Source organism: Oryza sativa, chromosome 1, assembly GCF_034140825.1.
Source record: "Oryza sativa Japonica Group chromosome 1, ASM3414082v1".
NCBI classification, from domain to species: domain Eukaryota; kingdom Viridiplantae; phylum Streptophyta; class Magnoliopsida; order Poales; family Poaceae; genus Oryza; species Oryza sativa.
Genome location: NC_089035.1, coordinates 36789856 through 36807488, shown reverse-complemented (window position 1 = coordinate 36807488; position 17633 = coordinate 36789856). Strand labels below are relative to the sequence as shown.

Here is a 17633-nt window from a genome sequence, read left to right as displayed (position 1 = left end):
CCCGTGCTCATAGCTTGGAAAGCCTGAGCCTCTCGCCCTCTCCCTGAGAGTTTACCTGTAGTACTTGTTAACGTTTTGATAACATCTTGCAATCTAGTTCTCCTGTCCCTTTTTTTTTTTCCTGAAATGTACCAGAAAGTTATCTTGCATTTTCGTTCTTTGGGGAACTGCAACGAAATAGTCTGCAAAACTAGAACAAGACAAAGGAAGTACTTCCCCAACTTAAAATGAGAAACTGCCATCAAGGCCGAAACTCGAATCATACCTGCAGAAGGTTTGAGCTTGAGCAACCCCCACTTGCCTTACGTATCAAGTCTGCCTTGCAAAGCATGCGTTGTGTCATTGTGTGCTGTGTCCATGGATAGCAACAGGTAAGGTTGGGTCAGGCATCCTTCTCTTCCTTTGGAGACTTGGGGGGGCAAAAAGAAGAGAACTGTTCGAAGCACAGCTCCGTTACCAAACCATCCGCGGGCGACGACCTACCAGATAAACAGCTTACAAATCAAGAATCCCCCATTTTTAAATTGACATATATTAGTAATGTACTCCATGCCTGGCCATTTCTGGCCGACGCGAATGTGTTGCCAATCGAAGAACGGGCTTGGAACAACCCTCTCGTCCAGGCCAAGGTCGTTGTCTTCACTGGCTCTCGTGATCTCATCCCTTGGCATGTAAGGATAATATGGTAGGGGCCTTGACGAAAAAAGTATGTGATTTGCAACTGATCCACTTGGTGCCGCCTCTGACCTTTAGTTTTAAAGCGAAAATTCAACTACCCCTGATTTAACACATTTCTAATAGTAGGTGCAGAAAACTCGAACTAACCTCGATGATCTCTCCCGATCGACCGGTTAAAGGAATTCTTGAGTTTACATTACAAGCAAACGGAATAGGGAGACCATACTCCCTCTATTAAAAAGGATAATTCGGAGACCATATCAATATTGCTCTTATATTTTGAATTGGTATTCTCCCAATGCTCAATATAAAGATGCGCAAAACTTTTATGTATCATAAAAAAAAGGCTAAAGTACATGACAAAAGAAATTTTACGGTCATTAAGGAAGTAAGACATTATTATATTGTACAAGAAATATGGTTAACTTCTGGTACCTAATCAACACCTGGAAAATCACTCATAGAACAATATATTAGCAGACTATTACTATGTATTGTAACAATTAACTGTTCCGAATGGCTACTTCCTTATTCTCCAAGTGTTTTGTGTAAAAATTTTGTATGTAAAAGTTTTTTTTAAGAAATCAAATAAAGCTATTTTTAAATTTATACTCCCTCTGTTTCTAAATGTTTGACACCGTTGATTTTTTAGCACATATTTGACCGTTCGTCTTATTCAAAAACTTTTGTGAAATATGTAAAACTATATGTATACATATAAGTATATTTAACAATGAATCAAATGATAGGAAAAAAATTAATAATTACTTAAATTTTTTTAATAAAATAAACAGTCAAACATATTTAAAAAAGTCGACGACATGAAATGTTTAGAAACGGAGGGAGTAATAGTTAACGCTTGATACATGCGCTAATGTATTATATCATTTCGGGTGCCGCCAAAAATTAATCTCAGCCGAACCACCAATCTTCACGCCTTAAAAATAATGACAACCTTGACAGCGGTTCTTTAGATTATGGAAAGAAGTTCAACATAAGTACACAAGTACTAGAAATTAAATGTGAAAGTTCTTACCATCCACACAAGTTCTTTATTTCTGAGTAAATCGCACTTCAGCTGGCTATAAAATCCCCTATTTTCAAAGTAGAGCTGAGCTAAATTGATTCGTGCACCCAAGTCAACAAGAAAACGTGACAAAGATAACCAAAACACACAAATTAACAAGTGCATATTCGCATTGCAGCATGATCTAATTATTATATTGTATATTCGGCATTCTGCGTGTTAATTAAGACATGAGAAAAAGATAAAAGGTGGTCAAGGTGACATGCAAACAGAAGAGTAGTTGACTTTAGCCACACTCCGAAGCTATACACAGCTATATGCATGCATGGGCCCCGCTCTCAGTGTTTGTGCCTTGCGAGTTGGGAAGATCGACCTCGTGCCCAGTTCATTAACCAACAACGCACCAAATAAAGCTTACTAAGCTGGCCGAGTTGAAAAAAACTCAAAAAAAAAAACTTCTGTTCAGAATCACCAGAAGCGTACAGATTAATTAATCATTTTCTCGATCTCATCCTCCTGTCCTCTAGTACTATTATATATAGACACCTTAGACACTCATCTAGCATCGATCTCAAACACATTCATAGCCCATTAGCCGACGAGAGCTCTCAGTGTACGTAAGTCGAGAGCTCGAGGAGGCATCCATGGCTATCTCCTACCTTCTCCGTTCCTCCATCCTCGCCGTCGCCGCGCTACTGCTCTTCTCCGTCAACCTGGCCAAGGGCGACATTAGGGAATACCAATTCGATGTGAGTCGCTGTCCTCTGTTTCTTCTTTGTTTTCTTTACGTTCGATGCATGCATGATCGAGAGAACCAACTTGCATGCATGCGTGGCAATAGTGTAATGGTACGTTAATTGCGATGTGTTTGTGCGTATGGTGTGTACGTGTGCAGGTGAAAACGACGAACGTGACACGGCTGTGCAGCAGCAAGAGCATCGTGACGGTGAACGGGCAGTTCCCGGGGCCGACTGTGTTCGCGAGGGAAGGCGACCTCGTCGTCATCCGGGTCATCAACCACTCCCCCTACAACATGAGCATCCACTGGTACGCACACACCCGCGCGCACGCACGCTTCACCGTTTGATCGATCAGTTTTCCGGTGCAAAATTTTACCGATCGAGCTCATCACTGCGCATTGTGACGATCGATCGATCGATCGATGATGCAGGCACGGCATCCGGCAGCTGCGGAGCGGGTGGGCGGACGGGCCGGCGTACATCACGCAGTGCCCGATCCAGCCGGGCGGCAGCTACGTGTACAAGTACACCATCACCGGGCAGCGCGGCACGCTGTGGTGGCACGCGCACATCTCCTGGCTCCGCGCCACCGTGTACGGCCCCATCATCATCCTCCCCAAGGCCGGCGTCCCCTACCCGTTCCCGGCGCCGGACAAGGAGGTCCCCGTCGTCTTCGGTATGTAATGATCGACGACAGACGTACTGTCGCGTGGCGTGGGTCTGTACGTAAGCGTAACAAACATGGCGACTGATCAGTGATCAGGGGTTAAATTGCGTTTGTTTTGTTTGGGTGGTAGGCGAGTGGTGGAAGGCGGACACGGAGGCGGTGATAAGCCAGGCGACGCAGACCGGCGGAGGCCCGAACGTCTCCGACGCGTTCACCATCAATGGCCTCCCTGGGCCGCTCTACAACTGCTCTGCCAAAGGTGGTGCACTGTGCTGTACACTTGCAGCTATAAGCTAGCTAGCTAGTACATTTTGATTATACGCATACGCATTGTGTGGCATGCAGATACGTTCAAGCTGAAGGTGGAGGCCGGGAAGACGTACATGCTGCGGCTCATCAACGCTGCGCTCAATGACGAGCTCTTCTTCTCCATCGCCGGGCACACGCTCACCGTGGTCGACGTCGACGCGGTCTACGTCAAGCCATTCACCGTGGACACCCTCCTCATCACCCCGGGCCAGACCACCAACGTGCTCCTCACCACCAAGCCGTCGTACCCCGGTGCGACGTTCTACATGCTGGCGGCGCCATACTCCACGGCGATGTCCGGCACGTTCGACAACACCACCGTCGCGGGAATCCTCGAGTACGAGGACCCCAGCTCCCACTCCACCGCGGCGTTCAACAAGAACCTCCCGGTGCTCAGGCCCACCCTGCCGCAGATCAACGACACCAGCTTCGTCTCCAACTACACCGCAAAGCTCCGCAGCTTCGCCACGGCGGAGTACCCGGCGAACGTGCCGCAGCAGGTGGACACGCGGTTCTTCTTCACCGTCGGCCTGGGCACGCACCCCTGCGCCGTGAACGGGACGTGCCAGGGTCCCAACGGGAGCCGGTTCGCGGCGGCCGTGAACAACGTCTCCTTCGTGCTCCCCTCCACGGCGCTGCTGCAGTCGCACTACACCGGCAGGTCCAACGGGGTGTACGCCTCCAACTTCCCGGCCATGCCGCTGTCGCCGTTCAACTACACCGGGACGCCGCCGAACAACACCAACGTGTCCAACGGGACGAGGCTGGTCGTGCTCCCGTACGGCGCGTCGGTCGAGCTGGTGATGCAGGGCACCAGCGTCCTTGGCGCCGAGAGCCACCCGTTCCACCTGCACGGCTTCAACTTCTTCGTCGTCGGCCAAGGGTTCGGCAACTTCGACCCCGTGAACGACCCGGCCAAGTACAACCTCGTCGACCCCGTCGAGCGCAACACCGTCGGCGTGCCGGCGGCCGGCTGGGTTGCCATTCGCTTCCTCGTGGACAATCCAGGTGAGAATCATTGCATTATTGCAACATTTTATTGATTTTTTTTATTCTTACATTGCATTTCTGATCAATAAGCGAGAAAACAGATTTGGCTGCGCACACATGAGTTGAAATTTGCAACTAATTCGCTACTTTTGCTTGGACGTGTGCAGGGGTATGGTTCATGCATTGCCACTTGGAGGTGCACGTCAGCTGGGGCCTGAAGATGGCATGGGTGGTGCAGGACGGGAGCCTACCCAACCAGAAGATCCTCCCTCCGCCGTCCGATCTCCCCAAATGCTAACCGATCGACACCGGCCGACCAGAGACAGAGATTGCGTCTTGCTCATCAGCTTCCCTGTAGGATACTCGGATACTCCTCTGCTTTTGCTAGCTTGCTTCTGTTGATTGCTCGCGGTTGGTGCTATGGAATGCTTTTCTTGTAGTGGTGTGCCTTTCCGAAGTTGTGTCGTCATCTGGTTAGCTGATGTACGAATGATCATGGGCAAGTTTCTTGATCAGACGCAAGGCCTTTAATTTTGGGCTTCTCATTATTATTTGTCACCTTTTGTAACATATGAGGGAGCTGGATCATAAATCCACGTTCATCCCAATAATTTGTACCATCATTTGATGTACGGCAAAGGATTTTTTTATGTACTATTTCATATTAATCAATGTTTGTTATATTGTTTTGGAGTAACTCATTTACCTCGGTGATTTTGGTGTAACTAGTATTGACTAGGGGATTAGCTTGCTATGACAGGAATAGATTGTGGTTGCTTGAGAATGTTTTTTTTAATCAAAGTTTCACTTTTTTTTAAAAAAAATACCGCAATAAAATTGCCAATTCACTTTACTGATAAGGAATATATTGTGGTTGTGTGGCAAGTCTGTTTTTGGCAGCTCCAGCAACACAGGAGTGAAATCAAATCAAAGGTTTAAATAATAAAAGGCCTACAAAGTGTATCCAAGTCCCCAAAGTCTACCTTGTTAAATTTTCTAAGAAAAAATAATAACACTCGTTAACTGTTATGCAGGACCCAATAAAAAGCAGCCAATCAAAATATTTAGGTAGTAACCTGACCCACACAATGCTTAGGTTACAAAACATTTCATATCAATGAAAATAACGGGCGGTATCGTTATCACCTTTTTCCAAGAAAAAAAATATTTGATTTGGGACAGAGACTTGAAAAATTAGGAGGCGACTTCTTTCTCACATTTTTTTTTTGAAGAGATTACAACGAGACTCCTATGCAGTCACCAACGCAAACCACCAAACACACGTGTGTGCGGCTTCCACCGTATGCTAGGAATTTTTCAGTCATCAAATATCTCCTGGAGTGTGGCAGAATCTTTACTCAACCCACTAAACATGCACATCCATATACTGTTAAAATTAAAGTACACTGGTTCCAAGCCTTGAACATAACCCGTTTAGAGTTAATCATTGAGGTTAATTACTGCTTGATTATAGAATAAATTGTACTGTCATGAAATTTGGGAATAATAAATTAATGACAATCTAGCTGCTCTTCACACTTTGACATCAATCTGCACCTCTGTTTGATCTTATTGACATGTGGATACATAACTCACATTGTCGATGTTTGATGTCGCGATTCCGGTATTTGCATAGTATGGGGATCGTTGGTACTAGGATAGATCTCAGACTAAGGTAAAAAAGATAGATACAAGGATTTTTATACAGGTTCGGGCCCCTGAATTGTCAGATAATAACCCTACATCCTGTTGGCCGAAGCCGGTATTGCTCTTATATATTCACCATAATCGCACCAGTACAATATTTGGGGTAACCTATCTAACTGTTATCGACATGGCGGTCTGAAGGTCTGACTCGTAGTCGACAACAGGGTAGCCTTCCTCCTCGAGTTCGTGCCCGGCGAGATCAGAGACAACGTTAAATCCCTACAGCCGGTCTCTATAGGTACCGGATAGGGTTGATCCAGGCATATCTCTGATGTCGATATCCGGCAGCTTGTCTTGGCATATGTTGGCTTGTATGTTGATCTTTTGTCTTGATCTATTGTTCTGTGTCACGCCCCGAACTAGTCCCGAGCGGAACTAGCCCGTGACGCTCCAAATTAACCTGTTAGTCGATACCAGTCCCAAGAAACAGTGCTGGTATCACAGGAAGGCAGAATATCACAGCAACAGAGGTCTCTTTATTATAGAGTAGGAGTACAGTCATGTTGGGCTGCGGACAGATCCCGAGCTCACAACTGCATTACAAAAGGGAAGCGGAAGCCAAGACTTCGACCAAACATCACAGGCGCGACTTGGGAACTAGGCCGAAACCCTAAAACTCATCGTAGCCGGCTTGCTCCTGGAAGAACTCCTCGTCAGCGGGATCCGTTTCATCTTCTTCAGCAACTGGGGGGATTATTTATGTAGAGCAAGGGTGAGTATGGGAGTACTCAGCAAGCCATGGGAAATAAGTGTTTAATGCAGGCTTCAAGGAAAGGCTGTTGTTTTTGCAATTGATTTTATTTAAACTCTTTTCTGAAACAACTAAGTGAGTGCTTCTCAAACGACACGGATGAGACAGTGCGTCTCGTCCGGTCGGAGTATGTGCAATGTATCAGTCTTTTGAATTGATCAAGATTGGCACCCGGCCAACAGCTTTCAAACGGCCACCCGGGCCTGGCTGATCCCATCAGCCGCAGATTTTCCAAACATCAATCCCAAACCACATCAGCAAATTTCACAAAGCAGTAGTAAAACAAAACTACGCTAGGAATCACCTCACATCCGCCCATGACCGTGGGCACGGCTGTTCGAACAGTTTAATAACCTCTGCAGAGGGGGTACACTTTACCCACACGACATTACTAACCCGGATCATCCAGCCCGTGCAGAACGGCCACGACTAGAGACCTTAAGGCTTTCATGACAAGGCATTTCGAAAGCCGACACAGGTTCACCATATGCCAACGAGAGGGGTCCCAGACCAACACCAGATCAGGTCCCATACCATATTGTGCCAGGAAACCCGGGGGTCCTCCCCGACACCACCCCGTTGAATCCACATGTCTCTTGGCATCATGGCTCCCCCGATTAGCTAGTTACTCAGCCAGGGGTGTCCCATTCCACCCATGTGGTCGTACTTGTCTTATGTTCGGATGAAATTCCAAGGAAACGGTCCTTAAGTGCAAGAGCGGGAAACTGTACACCCGGTACATTCCCCGGTCCGCAATTTTGGAAATTCATTTAGTTCGCAAGCACCGACCCAGGTGTCGGGTTTTTCCGAGTCTTTTGTAAAACCCAAGTTTTACCCAGGATGTTTCTCAGATTTTAAGTTTGAAGGCGACCGTCGATACTCGTACAGAGTGCACGATTACCGAGGCGCAACTAAGGGGTTAAGGGGGACATGGTATAACAATTAACAATGGAAGGATCAGATGCAACAAGTTAGGTACGTCCGCCAATCTGCCTTGCAGACGGGACAAGCAGATTAAGTGCAATCCTATCAATACATAATATTTTTCAAGCAACATAATTAAGTTCAAATATAGGCTCAAGATGTTCAAAGGTGGCTTGCCTTGCTCGAGATCTTGAGCTTGATCCTCGAAATCCTCGCACTGCGGGTCTTCGGGCTCCGAAACTACACGCGAAACGGGACAACTCAGCAAACGGCGAAAATAAAGCCCTATTATTGACCTCTAAGCGTGCCATTAGATAGATCTCGAGATTTGAGAAATTTTGGAAGTTGAACGGAGTCAAACGGACTTACGGTTGGGAAGATATTGAATTTCTAAGATTATTGGATTTTTAGTCTAAAGGAAAAGGATTTATTTAAATCCTTTTTGAAAAAGAAAAGAAAGGAAAGGAAGGAGGGAGGGAAATTAGACTTTCCTCGGGCGGCTAGGGCGCGGCCCGAGAGAAAGGGGCGGCTCGACCGAGCTTAATGGGCCGGCCGGCCCAAGAAGGCGGCCCAAAGCGCGCGCGGGGGCGGGGAGGGGAGAGAGAGAGAGCCGGTGGGCCGGGTCCATCCCGCGTGGTCTCGGGTGGGACCCGCTTGTCGGCGACTCGGCTCACCGTGAGCGAGGTGCACGCGGGGCGTGCTAGGGTTTAGGGAGGGAGCCGCGACGCATGCGCGCGGTTCGCGGAGGACGCGGTGCGGCGGGCCCACGCGCAGCCTCATGGCTCACCGCGGACCATGCGCACGGGGGGGGGGAACGGAGGGAGCGGCTGGCCGGGTCAGCCGATCCGGTCGTGCCGAGGTGGCTCCGACGTGGCGCCTACGTGGCTGCGACGCGGGCCGGCTGGAGGAAGACGAAGGCGCCGGCCGCGAATGGACGGCGGGCGGCGGCGGTTTCTCCGGGACGTCGTGCGACGACGAGGGGCGACGGGACGTACACCGGGATGATGAGGGAGAACGAGAGGGAGCGAGCCAACGGCTTGGATTCGCCGGAGGGAGTCCGTCGGCGGCGGATTGCGGCGGCGGCAACCGGCGGAGAGAAAAGGGGGAAACGGCGACGAGGTCACGAGGGGCCGATTCCCAGCGGTGAGAGCATCTACACGGCTACGGGAACCCATTGCTAGCGTCGGATTGGGCGGAGCTATGCCAAGCGAGGCCGGCGACGAGCAGGCGCTACGGAGCACGGGCGGCGACGGCGGCGAGCATACAGCGAGCGGCGGCAACGGTCGGGGCGGCGCCAGCTAGCTACGGGGAGGCTACTCGTGCTACTACCCGAGTCTAAGGGGAGGAGATGGAACGAGGAGGGAGAACGGAGGGAGGCACTACCGGGACGAGGCGGGGCGCTGAGACGAGAGGCCGACGGCACGGGAGTGATCTCTCCGGCCTCGGGCCAGGGAAGAGGAAGAAGAGGGCGCGCCCGGAGTCCCCTTCCGCGTCCTCGCTCGTGCCGGCTCCTCCGACACGCGCGACGATGAACGGAGCACGGGAGGCGGCGATAATGGAGTAGAGGCGATGGGACAAAACAAGAGGAGAAGGGAGAGAGGGCGCCTGGGCTTTATAGGGTGGCAACGTCGATTTGGGAACCGACCTAGGGCGGTCAAGGGAGGGAGCTAGCGCTCGGCGGTCGCGGCCAAAGCGGCGACGGGGGGGCGGGGGGAATGACACCGGCGGGAGAGAAAAGGGGAAAAGGAGGAGGGGAAAGGGGGCTTGCCCCCTTGCCACTTTGGGGAAAAGGAGGAGGGAGAGAGGGCGACGCGGCAGAGGGGGGAAGCTCTGCCTTCGTCCCTTGGAAGCTAGCGCGCGGAGTGGCGGGGCCGGGTTGTGACGACAGCGATGACGGCGGGGGCGGTGTGGAGCGGAGCGGCGACACGGACGGCAGGCGCGGACAGGCACGGCAGAGGCTGACGGCGGCGGCGACCAGGCGGTCGGCCACCACGGCGCGCGCGCGCGCGGGAAGCAACGGGCGGCGCGGCGATTTGGGCGGCGTCGGCGGAAAGCGGCAGCGAGGGCGGAGGGCGCTCGGCTCGGCGCGGCTCACGCGCACGCGTGTGCAGCGCACGGGCAGAGCGGGGGAGAGGGAGAGAGAGAGAGAGAGAGAGAGAGAGAGATGGGGAGGGAGGGGGAGATGGGCCGAGAGGAATTCGGCCCATCGAACCTGAGGGAGGCGAAATAGACTTTTGCGGAGGGATTTGATTTGGGAAGGATTTGGATTCGGGATTGAACTTGACGATAGATCGGGGATTTGAGATCTGAGATGGCACAGACACTAGACAACAAGCAAAGAAACAGATTTCGCAATTAGGGTTTTTTTTAAGAGATAGTTTTCCCGCTAGGCGCCACGATGGAACGGGCGCTACATTCCGTCTCCCCTCTCCTCCTAGAGGGTCTTGTATTTATACCCATAGGTGTCCCCTTGTCCAAGCTAGTAGAACTAAGGAAACCATATGGATACAATCCGAGTAGTCCTTGTCGTTTCCATGTAGAACTCTATTCATCCTTCCTTATGCGGAACTCCTCCTATATCCGAAGGTTGTTTCCGTAGAAGACATGGTATGTGGTGGGTCCTGCCGAGATTTAGTCAACTACTATTAGGTATATGGTATCCATAACTCTGACACACATGTTGAAGAAAGATGATACTCGAATGGAAAATCTTGATTGCCTTTTTCCCTATATCTCACTACTTTTATGCAATTCATATTCAAAAGTAATGGGTATGGATTTCCACGATGCTACTAACAAAATAACAAATAATATATCACATTTTGCTTCTGAATAAAGCATGTCGTTTCAGATGAGCTATTATATATTCGTATTCTTTGGTTAAGAACTATATAACTTATTTTTATTCTACATATATTAACTAGTAGAATTTCCCGGGCAATTTTTTATGTAGCTATAGATTTTATATTCAAAATACAACTGGATTTGACATGCAAATATTGCTTATATTTTCACAAATACAGTAGTAGTATCCAACTATATTGATTAGCCGTTATAATCTAGATCTATCATTATCAAATAGTGCATATTTTTCTTCTTTTCCTTCTACTAAGCGTTAATTTCTGGACCTAGAGTAAAAGTGTGGTGGTTACTTTTCTTCCTATCTTAATAATATACGATAGATACAACAATATAGCGTTGTCATGTGATAAACATTAGAGCCGTAACTAGGGCTTGAAATTAGTTGAATGGGTTATACCATAAGGAACCTACCAACCAATGACTGGTTTTTGTTCAATTTGTTTTACTAGTAGTATTTAATTTTATAAGTAACGAAAAAAATCAAATTAAACCGTAGCTAGTTAACGTATATTTAGAGTTAAATTTGTTAATTTCGTTGCAAGATATAGAAGTTGAATTTTTACTTGCATGTTTGTGGAGTGATATATCACATGTTAATACATCATCTCAAATTTTTTCAAATTTTTCATAACCATTTGAATGGCATTGCAAACAACGAGAGGATATCCTCTCGAGGGATCAAAATCCACTTCCTATATACTATATTACTTCCTCCATCTAAAATGTAAAAGACTTTAGGTTGTCCAGATTCGTAGTACTTCAGGATATGTTACATATACTCAAAATCTCTTATATTGTGGGACGGATGAAGTATATACTAAGTTTGCAATTTTATAAAAGCCTTTAAGGTATATGCTTTGAGCATTCCAAATAAACAAACAACAGGGAAGAAGTGTCTGAAAAGGTACGAACTGCGAGATGCATTTGGCGATGCCATCTTACTGTTGATCATGCTTCTGTTCGAGTCAATATAATACGAAGAAAAATGTTGCAGCGCTCGGTCTGGTTGGGTCAAGCATCCTTCTCCCCGTTGGGAATAGTACAAGGAAAGAAGCCACCCTAGACTACACCAACCATGCAGGTTGCACCTACTGGATAGATATATATCTTGGGATCCATGTCAAGTGATCATGCAACTTAGCCATTGTTGAGCATATATTATATATACATAAAAAATAAAAAGCCTAGGTTCATTGTACTGTAGGTGAAAACAAGGGACGAGCATATCAGGAAGTGATGTTACCGCTTAGCGATATGATTATGGTGAACTTTGAAGGTATATCAGAATGGACATTGACGAAATTAAACTGCATGCCTAGCTTGCTATACTACTACCACTATATATGTAGGTTGCTGATGGTGATTGACAAAATAATTGTCCGTCGATCGAAGTGCTTTTCAAAAGGAGCTAATCTCGATGTAACAGGGGAAGTACTCCCTGCACTGCGTGTATGGTACGTGTGTCGTGTGATGTTTAATTCGATTAAGCTGCACAACCTAACCTTGAATGTACCCATAAGATAGTATGGTATCTAGAAGAATAGAGAACGAAGTACCTTATCAAAATATAGGGCCAATAACTTCTGACATGTCAGCTCCTATATGAATTTTGGTTTAAGTTGTCATGATTTTATATGTATGGAGTACACCTAATACATGCTCGAAGTTATTTGCATATTAGATCATGTTTGACTTATTGGCACTTGATCGAATGGATTTATGTGGAACCAAATCAGCTAGAAAGTACAAAGAGTACATTCATGTGGAACCGTTCGTTTTAGTTTCTGAATAAAGTAACCATCACATTGATTCAACAGTTTTGACAACTGACAATGTATGCCCCCAAAGATATTTCATTTCCAACATGTTTAGTGCAAGACTTAATTCACTGGTTCATTACTTGGACAAGTGGAAAGTCTATTTGGCACTCGAGAACGTCCCCTCGTTTTTTACATGTCATCGAAAAAGTCATTAAAAAGTCCTTTTAACAATATACTCCATCTATCTCAAAATATACGTATTTTTAGCTATTTTGGGATGGAGGTAGTACAAATTAACAGTATAGATCAATGAAGATATATCACTTCAGAAACATCCAAATTTAAATTTAACTTGTACATGTAAAAAAAATTAACGATGTGTTTGTATTATATTTATGCAAGTCATATTTAAACTTACATATGTTAGTGGAATACATAATATACCACATATTTATATATTTTGTCATTCTCTCTAAATGTTTTTGATGATTTTCTAGACGATATGGCGCTAAAACAAGAGTACATCCTTTAAAATCTACATCCCGATATCAGTGCTATGTTTTGAATCTCAAAAGGTCGATTCTTGCATTGTAACCAATTCGCAGTAAACCAACTTCTTTATTTTATTAGTTTGCATAGTTTTAACTTTCAGTTTCAGCAAGCTTTTGCATCATATCAGAAACAGTACGTGCCACTATGCATGCAAATTAATCAACACAGTTCAGGCGATCGATCCATTGCATGGATGGTACATACAACAAAACACGCATGCATGGTCAAAAGACTGAAAAACAGATGCATGGTTGCCGCTGGCTTTGGCTACACTCCAAAAACAGAGCACTAGCTAGCTAGCTCAAGCTCAAGCTCCTCCCTTGATCGTTCATCTACCGAATCACCAAACAAGAGGTGTCGCCTAAGCTGCGTATCTCCTCGCCTACGGCCGCGCGTGTAGAAAAAAAAAACCCTCAAAGAAATGGCGGTGGTGGTTGCGACACACTTGGCATGTCCTATATATATGTAGACGACTCGAGTGCTTTTTCCCAACATTCATTCCATCCTTGCCAGGCCATCTCCCACTCAAAGTCTCACAGAGCTAGCTGATCAAGAGCCATTACAGATTGTGGCTCAAAGCTTAGGCTACACAAATTAAGATGACCATGGCTATCTCCTCTGCTCTTCCTAGCCCTCTACTCTTGGCGGCTTCCCTACTGCTTCTCATCGTCCAAGCTCAGGGCATCACTAGGCACTACGAATTCAATGTATGCCTGCACACGCATAGCCAATGCAAAGTGATCTCGCCTTGATGAAAAACTTAATTGATTGATTGATTGATTGATCGATCGATCGATCTGCATGCAGGTGCAAATGGCGAACGCGACGAGGCTGTGCAACACCAAGAGCATGGTGACGGTGAACGGGCAGTGCCCCGGGCCGGAGCTGGTGGCGAGGGAAGGCGACCGCGTCGTCATCCGCGTCACCAACAACGTCGCGCACAACATCTCGTTGCACTGGTAAGCCACCGTACCGATCGATACGATTCCTCACGCTTTAGTTTTTTGATCCGATCGATGGTGCATTCGTGCGTACGTGCAGGCACGGCGTCCGGCAGGTGCGGACCGGGTGGGCGGACGGGCCGGCGTACATCACGCAGTGCCCGATCCAGACGGGGCAGAGCTACGTGTACAACTTCACGGTGGCCGGGCAGCGCGGCACCCTGTGGTGGCACGCCCACATCTCCTGGCTCCGCGCCACCGTCTACGGCGCCCTCGTCATCCTCCCCAAGCTCGGCGTCCCCTACCCCTTCCCCGCCCCGCACAAGGAGGTCCCCGTCATCTTCGGTACGTACGTACGCACGCTGCACGCATTACGTCGTCGTACGACGTCGCGCATCGCGTCGGTTTGCACGCAACGTCGCGACATATATGCATACTTACTGATCATTGCATGATCAGGGGCTCGCTACCTTTTAATTTGATTGTTGCGTTTGTCGCGTAGGCGAGTGGTGGAACGCGGACACGGAGGAGGTGGTCAACCAGGCGGTCCAGACCGGCGGAGGCCCGAACGTCTCCGACGCCTTCACCATCAACGGCCTCCCCGGCCCTCTCTACAACTGCTCTGCCCAAGGTACGTGCATTTCGCCCGGTTAACCACAAATTAATAACCTTTTTTTTTTGTTTCCAAGAAAAAAAACAGAGACAAACGTTACCGTGCACGAGTACTGTGCTTCCTCCTGCATCTTTTTTGGCGCGTGAGAGAATTCGGCTCCGGAGGTTGGTAACAGATCAAATCACCAAAGGTGGACGGAGAAGATTCCGTGTTCCTTTCTCGTAACGGAGATGCATGGGATTGTGCATTTGTTGCTCCGAATTAATGCGGTGTGTCACTGTCGTGGGATCTGAGCGTGGTACTCGACCTAACATTTTTGGTCCATTGGAAAAGCAAACTCTGTTATTGGGTCCGGCTGGTGTCACGTAAACAAAATCTTAGTTGCGACATAGCTAGGGGAGCTAGGTGCGCTTTCCATTCATGCACGTCGCCGTCGAAGAATTTAGCTGGTGATTAGTGAATATTGAAACGTGCTGACTCTGGTTACCGTTGGCATGCGTGCGTGCGCGTGGATGCAGACACGTTCAAGCTGAAGGTGAAACCCGGGAAAACGTACATGCTGCGCCTCATCAACGCCGCGCTCAACGAGGAGCTCTTCTTCGCCGTCGCCAACCACACGCTCACCGTCGTCGAGGTCGACGCCGTCTACGTCAAGCCGTTCACCGTCGACACCCTGGTGATCTCGCCGGGGCAGACCACCAACGTGCTCCTCACCGCCAAGCCGTACTACCCCGGCGCCAACTTCTACATGTCCGCCGCGCCCTACTCCACCGCCAGGCCTGGGACCTTCGGCAACACGACCGTCGCCGGCATCCTCGAGTACGAGAACCCCGCCATGTCGCCCTCCGCGGCGAGCTTCGTCAAGGGCTTGCCGCTGTTCAAGCCGACGCTGCCGCAGCTCAACGACACCGACTTCGTCACCAACTTCACCGACAAGCTCCGTAGCCTCGCGACGCCGGAGTACCCGGCGGCCGTGCCGCAGTCGGTTGACAAGCGATTCTTCTTCACGGTCGGGCTGGGCACGCTGCCGTGCCCGGCGAACATGACCTGCCAGGGCCCCAACAACACGCAGATGGCGGCGTCCATGAACAACGTCTCCTTCGTGCTCCCGGCGAGGGCGCTGCTGCAGTCCCACTTCACCGGACTCTCCAGCGGCGTGTACGCGCCGGACTTCCCCGTCGCGCCGCTGTCGCCGTTCAACTACACGGGGACGCCGCCGAACAACACCAACGTGAAGACCGGGACCAAGCTGCTGGTGCTGCGGTACAACACGTCGGTGGAGCTGGTGATGCAGGACACCAGCATCCTGGGCATCGAGAGCCACCCGCTGCACCTGCACGGCTTCAACTTCTTCGTGATCGGCCAAGGGTTCGGCAACTACGACGCCGTGAACGACCCGGCCAAGTTCAACCTCGTCGACCCCGTCGAGCGCAACACCGTCGGCGTGCCGGCCGGCGGATGGGTGGCCATCCGTTTCCTCGCTGACAACCCAGGTGAGTTAGTTAGTTAGTTATCTCTGCAATTAGTGTACGTGAAATTCGTCTTAGATATAGTACTACCCTGCTAATAATTTTTGTTGTGCAATTATGTGCGTGCAGGTGTATGGTTCATGCACTGTCATTTGGAGGCGCACACGACGTGGGGCCTGAGGATGGCATGGCTAGTGTTGGATGGGAGCCATCCGAACCAGAAGCTGCTTCCTCCGCCGTCCGATCTGCCCAAATGCTAGTCGGGACCTTACCACAGATGCCGTTGATTCTTCTTTCCTCATTTCATTTGTTCGCCAATTTGCGATTGCTTTCTCCTGAAGGAGATTTTAGTGTGTTAGCCCGTTCTTAGCTAACTTTTGTGACATTATTTTGTTCTTTTTTCTTTTATTTGTGTACAACTATACAATGACACTGTTTTGATGCTTCTTTGAATAAAAAAATGGGCATTAATTGCATGAAACTGTTCCAGAACACTCCTTGTACGTTGTCCTTTTTGCCTATATTTTTCTTTCATGAGTATCCATTTTCTTTCCCAATTAAACAAATCTGTGGATTTGTTTCCCACAACTTGAATTCAAACTATCTAAAATCAAGAGAAAATATATTACTTCCATCATTTCACCTACAGTTAATTATTTATAAGCGTAACACTTATTACCAATAAAAAATGATTTGGTCGTAAAGTTTTTATATATGTATTCTCAGAGAAGTCAATAAAACAAATAAACTATGATGGAAAAATCAACTCAAAAATTGAGTTGTAAAATTTAAAGTTTGGCTACAGCTGATAAGTTAAAGAGTAAACGATGGTTTTAACTCCTAAAGAAAGGTGATGCTGTATTTACATAAGAATAAAAGGGGCAATTAAAAATACTATTACAGACAGGTACATGGATCAGCTCACAGATCCTGAGACAGCAACAAGACCAACCAAAACAAGTCCGGTGCACGGATCATGGCACAAAAACTAATCAAGTACTCCAACTAGAAGAAAAGGTACTATCAAATAGTACTAATAACCTGGAAATCCATATAACAAGCTTTATAGTTCTAAAACTAGTGACTGTTAAGGTAGATGGGCTATTATATCTGATTCTGTACAGATAGCCGCAGTTCAGCAGCACAACGCAGAGAGACGGGTTAGGTGTGTTCATCTGGCCTTGCTGACAAAGCAGAGACTCCAGCTACCACACAGTTTTGGAACAGAGGCTGGGAAAGCTGCACATTAGCTAGTCCAAAATTGCGATGGCGCTGCTTGCAAAACTGGAGAATCTGGCATCCAACATAACACGTCATTTTCGCCTTGAAGGAGGAGGTAAGCTTTATCCTTCACGCGAAGTGAATAGCTTACACTTTGCGCAATGACCACACTGTCAGAGGTTGGTTGTGCTCGGCGCTGGCGAGGAAGGGGACGAGGTGCAGAGACGATCGATGTAAGAGCGATATAATACTCGGAAACTAAAGGGGGTTTTTGAAGAAAATACACCATCCAGTCCTAGTGAGCGACGTGGACCGTGCAGTTTAGATCTAACGGTATCCAAAAAAAATGTCTGCTTGGCCACCAATTTTTCATCTAATGGATTTCACCAATTCACCCTATCCAGATTTGGATGTTACACATG

General features: G+C 48.1%; 2 protein-coding genes across 3 annotated transcripts; both read left to right on the top strand.

Annotated features, from left to right (window-relative positions):
- The first annotated feature begins 2269 nt into the window (after positions 1–2269).
- LOC4327501 (laccase-13-like) lies at positions 2270–5105 on the top strand. Its single transcript, NM_001409120.1, has 6 exons — positions 2270–2454; positions 2601–2752; positions 2877–3121; positions 3243–3371; positions 3458–4429; positions 4579–5105. The coding sequence occupies exons 1-6, from the start codon at positions 2350–2352 to the stop codon at positions 4707–4709; spliced, it is 1734 nt and encodes a 577-aa protein (NP_001396049.1). The 5' UTR covers positions 2270–2349; the 3' UTR covers positions 4710–5105.
- Positions 5106–13456: 8351 nt separating this feature from the next.
- LOC4327500 (laccase-4-like) lies at positions 13457–16477 on the top strand. Of its 2 annotated transcripts, none has more exons than XM_066307032.1 (6): positions 13457–13674; positions 13775–13926; positions 14009–14253; positions 14411–14539; positions 15040–16018; positions 16075–16471. In XM_066307032.1, exons 1-6 carry the CDS (start codon positions 13567–13569, stop codon positions 16358–16360), a joined length of 1899 nt encoding a protein of 632 aa, XP_066163129.1. In that variant the 5' UTR covers positions 13457–13566; the 3' UTR covers positions 16361–16471. The 2 variants fall into 2 exon arrangements, with proteins under 2 accessions (XP_066163129.1, NP_001393275.1); NM_001406346.1 differs by having other exon boundaries at positions 13458–13674; positions 15040–16014; positions 16120–16477.
- The last annotated feature ends 1156 nt before the right edge of the window (positions 16478–17633 follow it).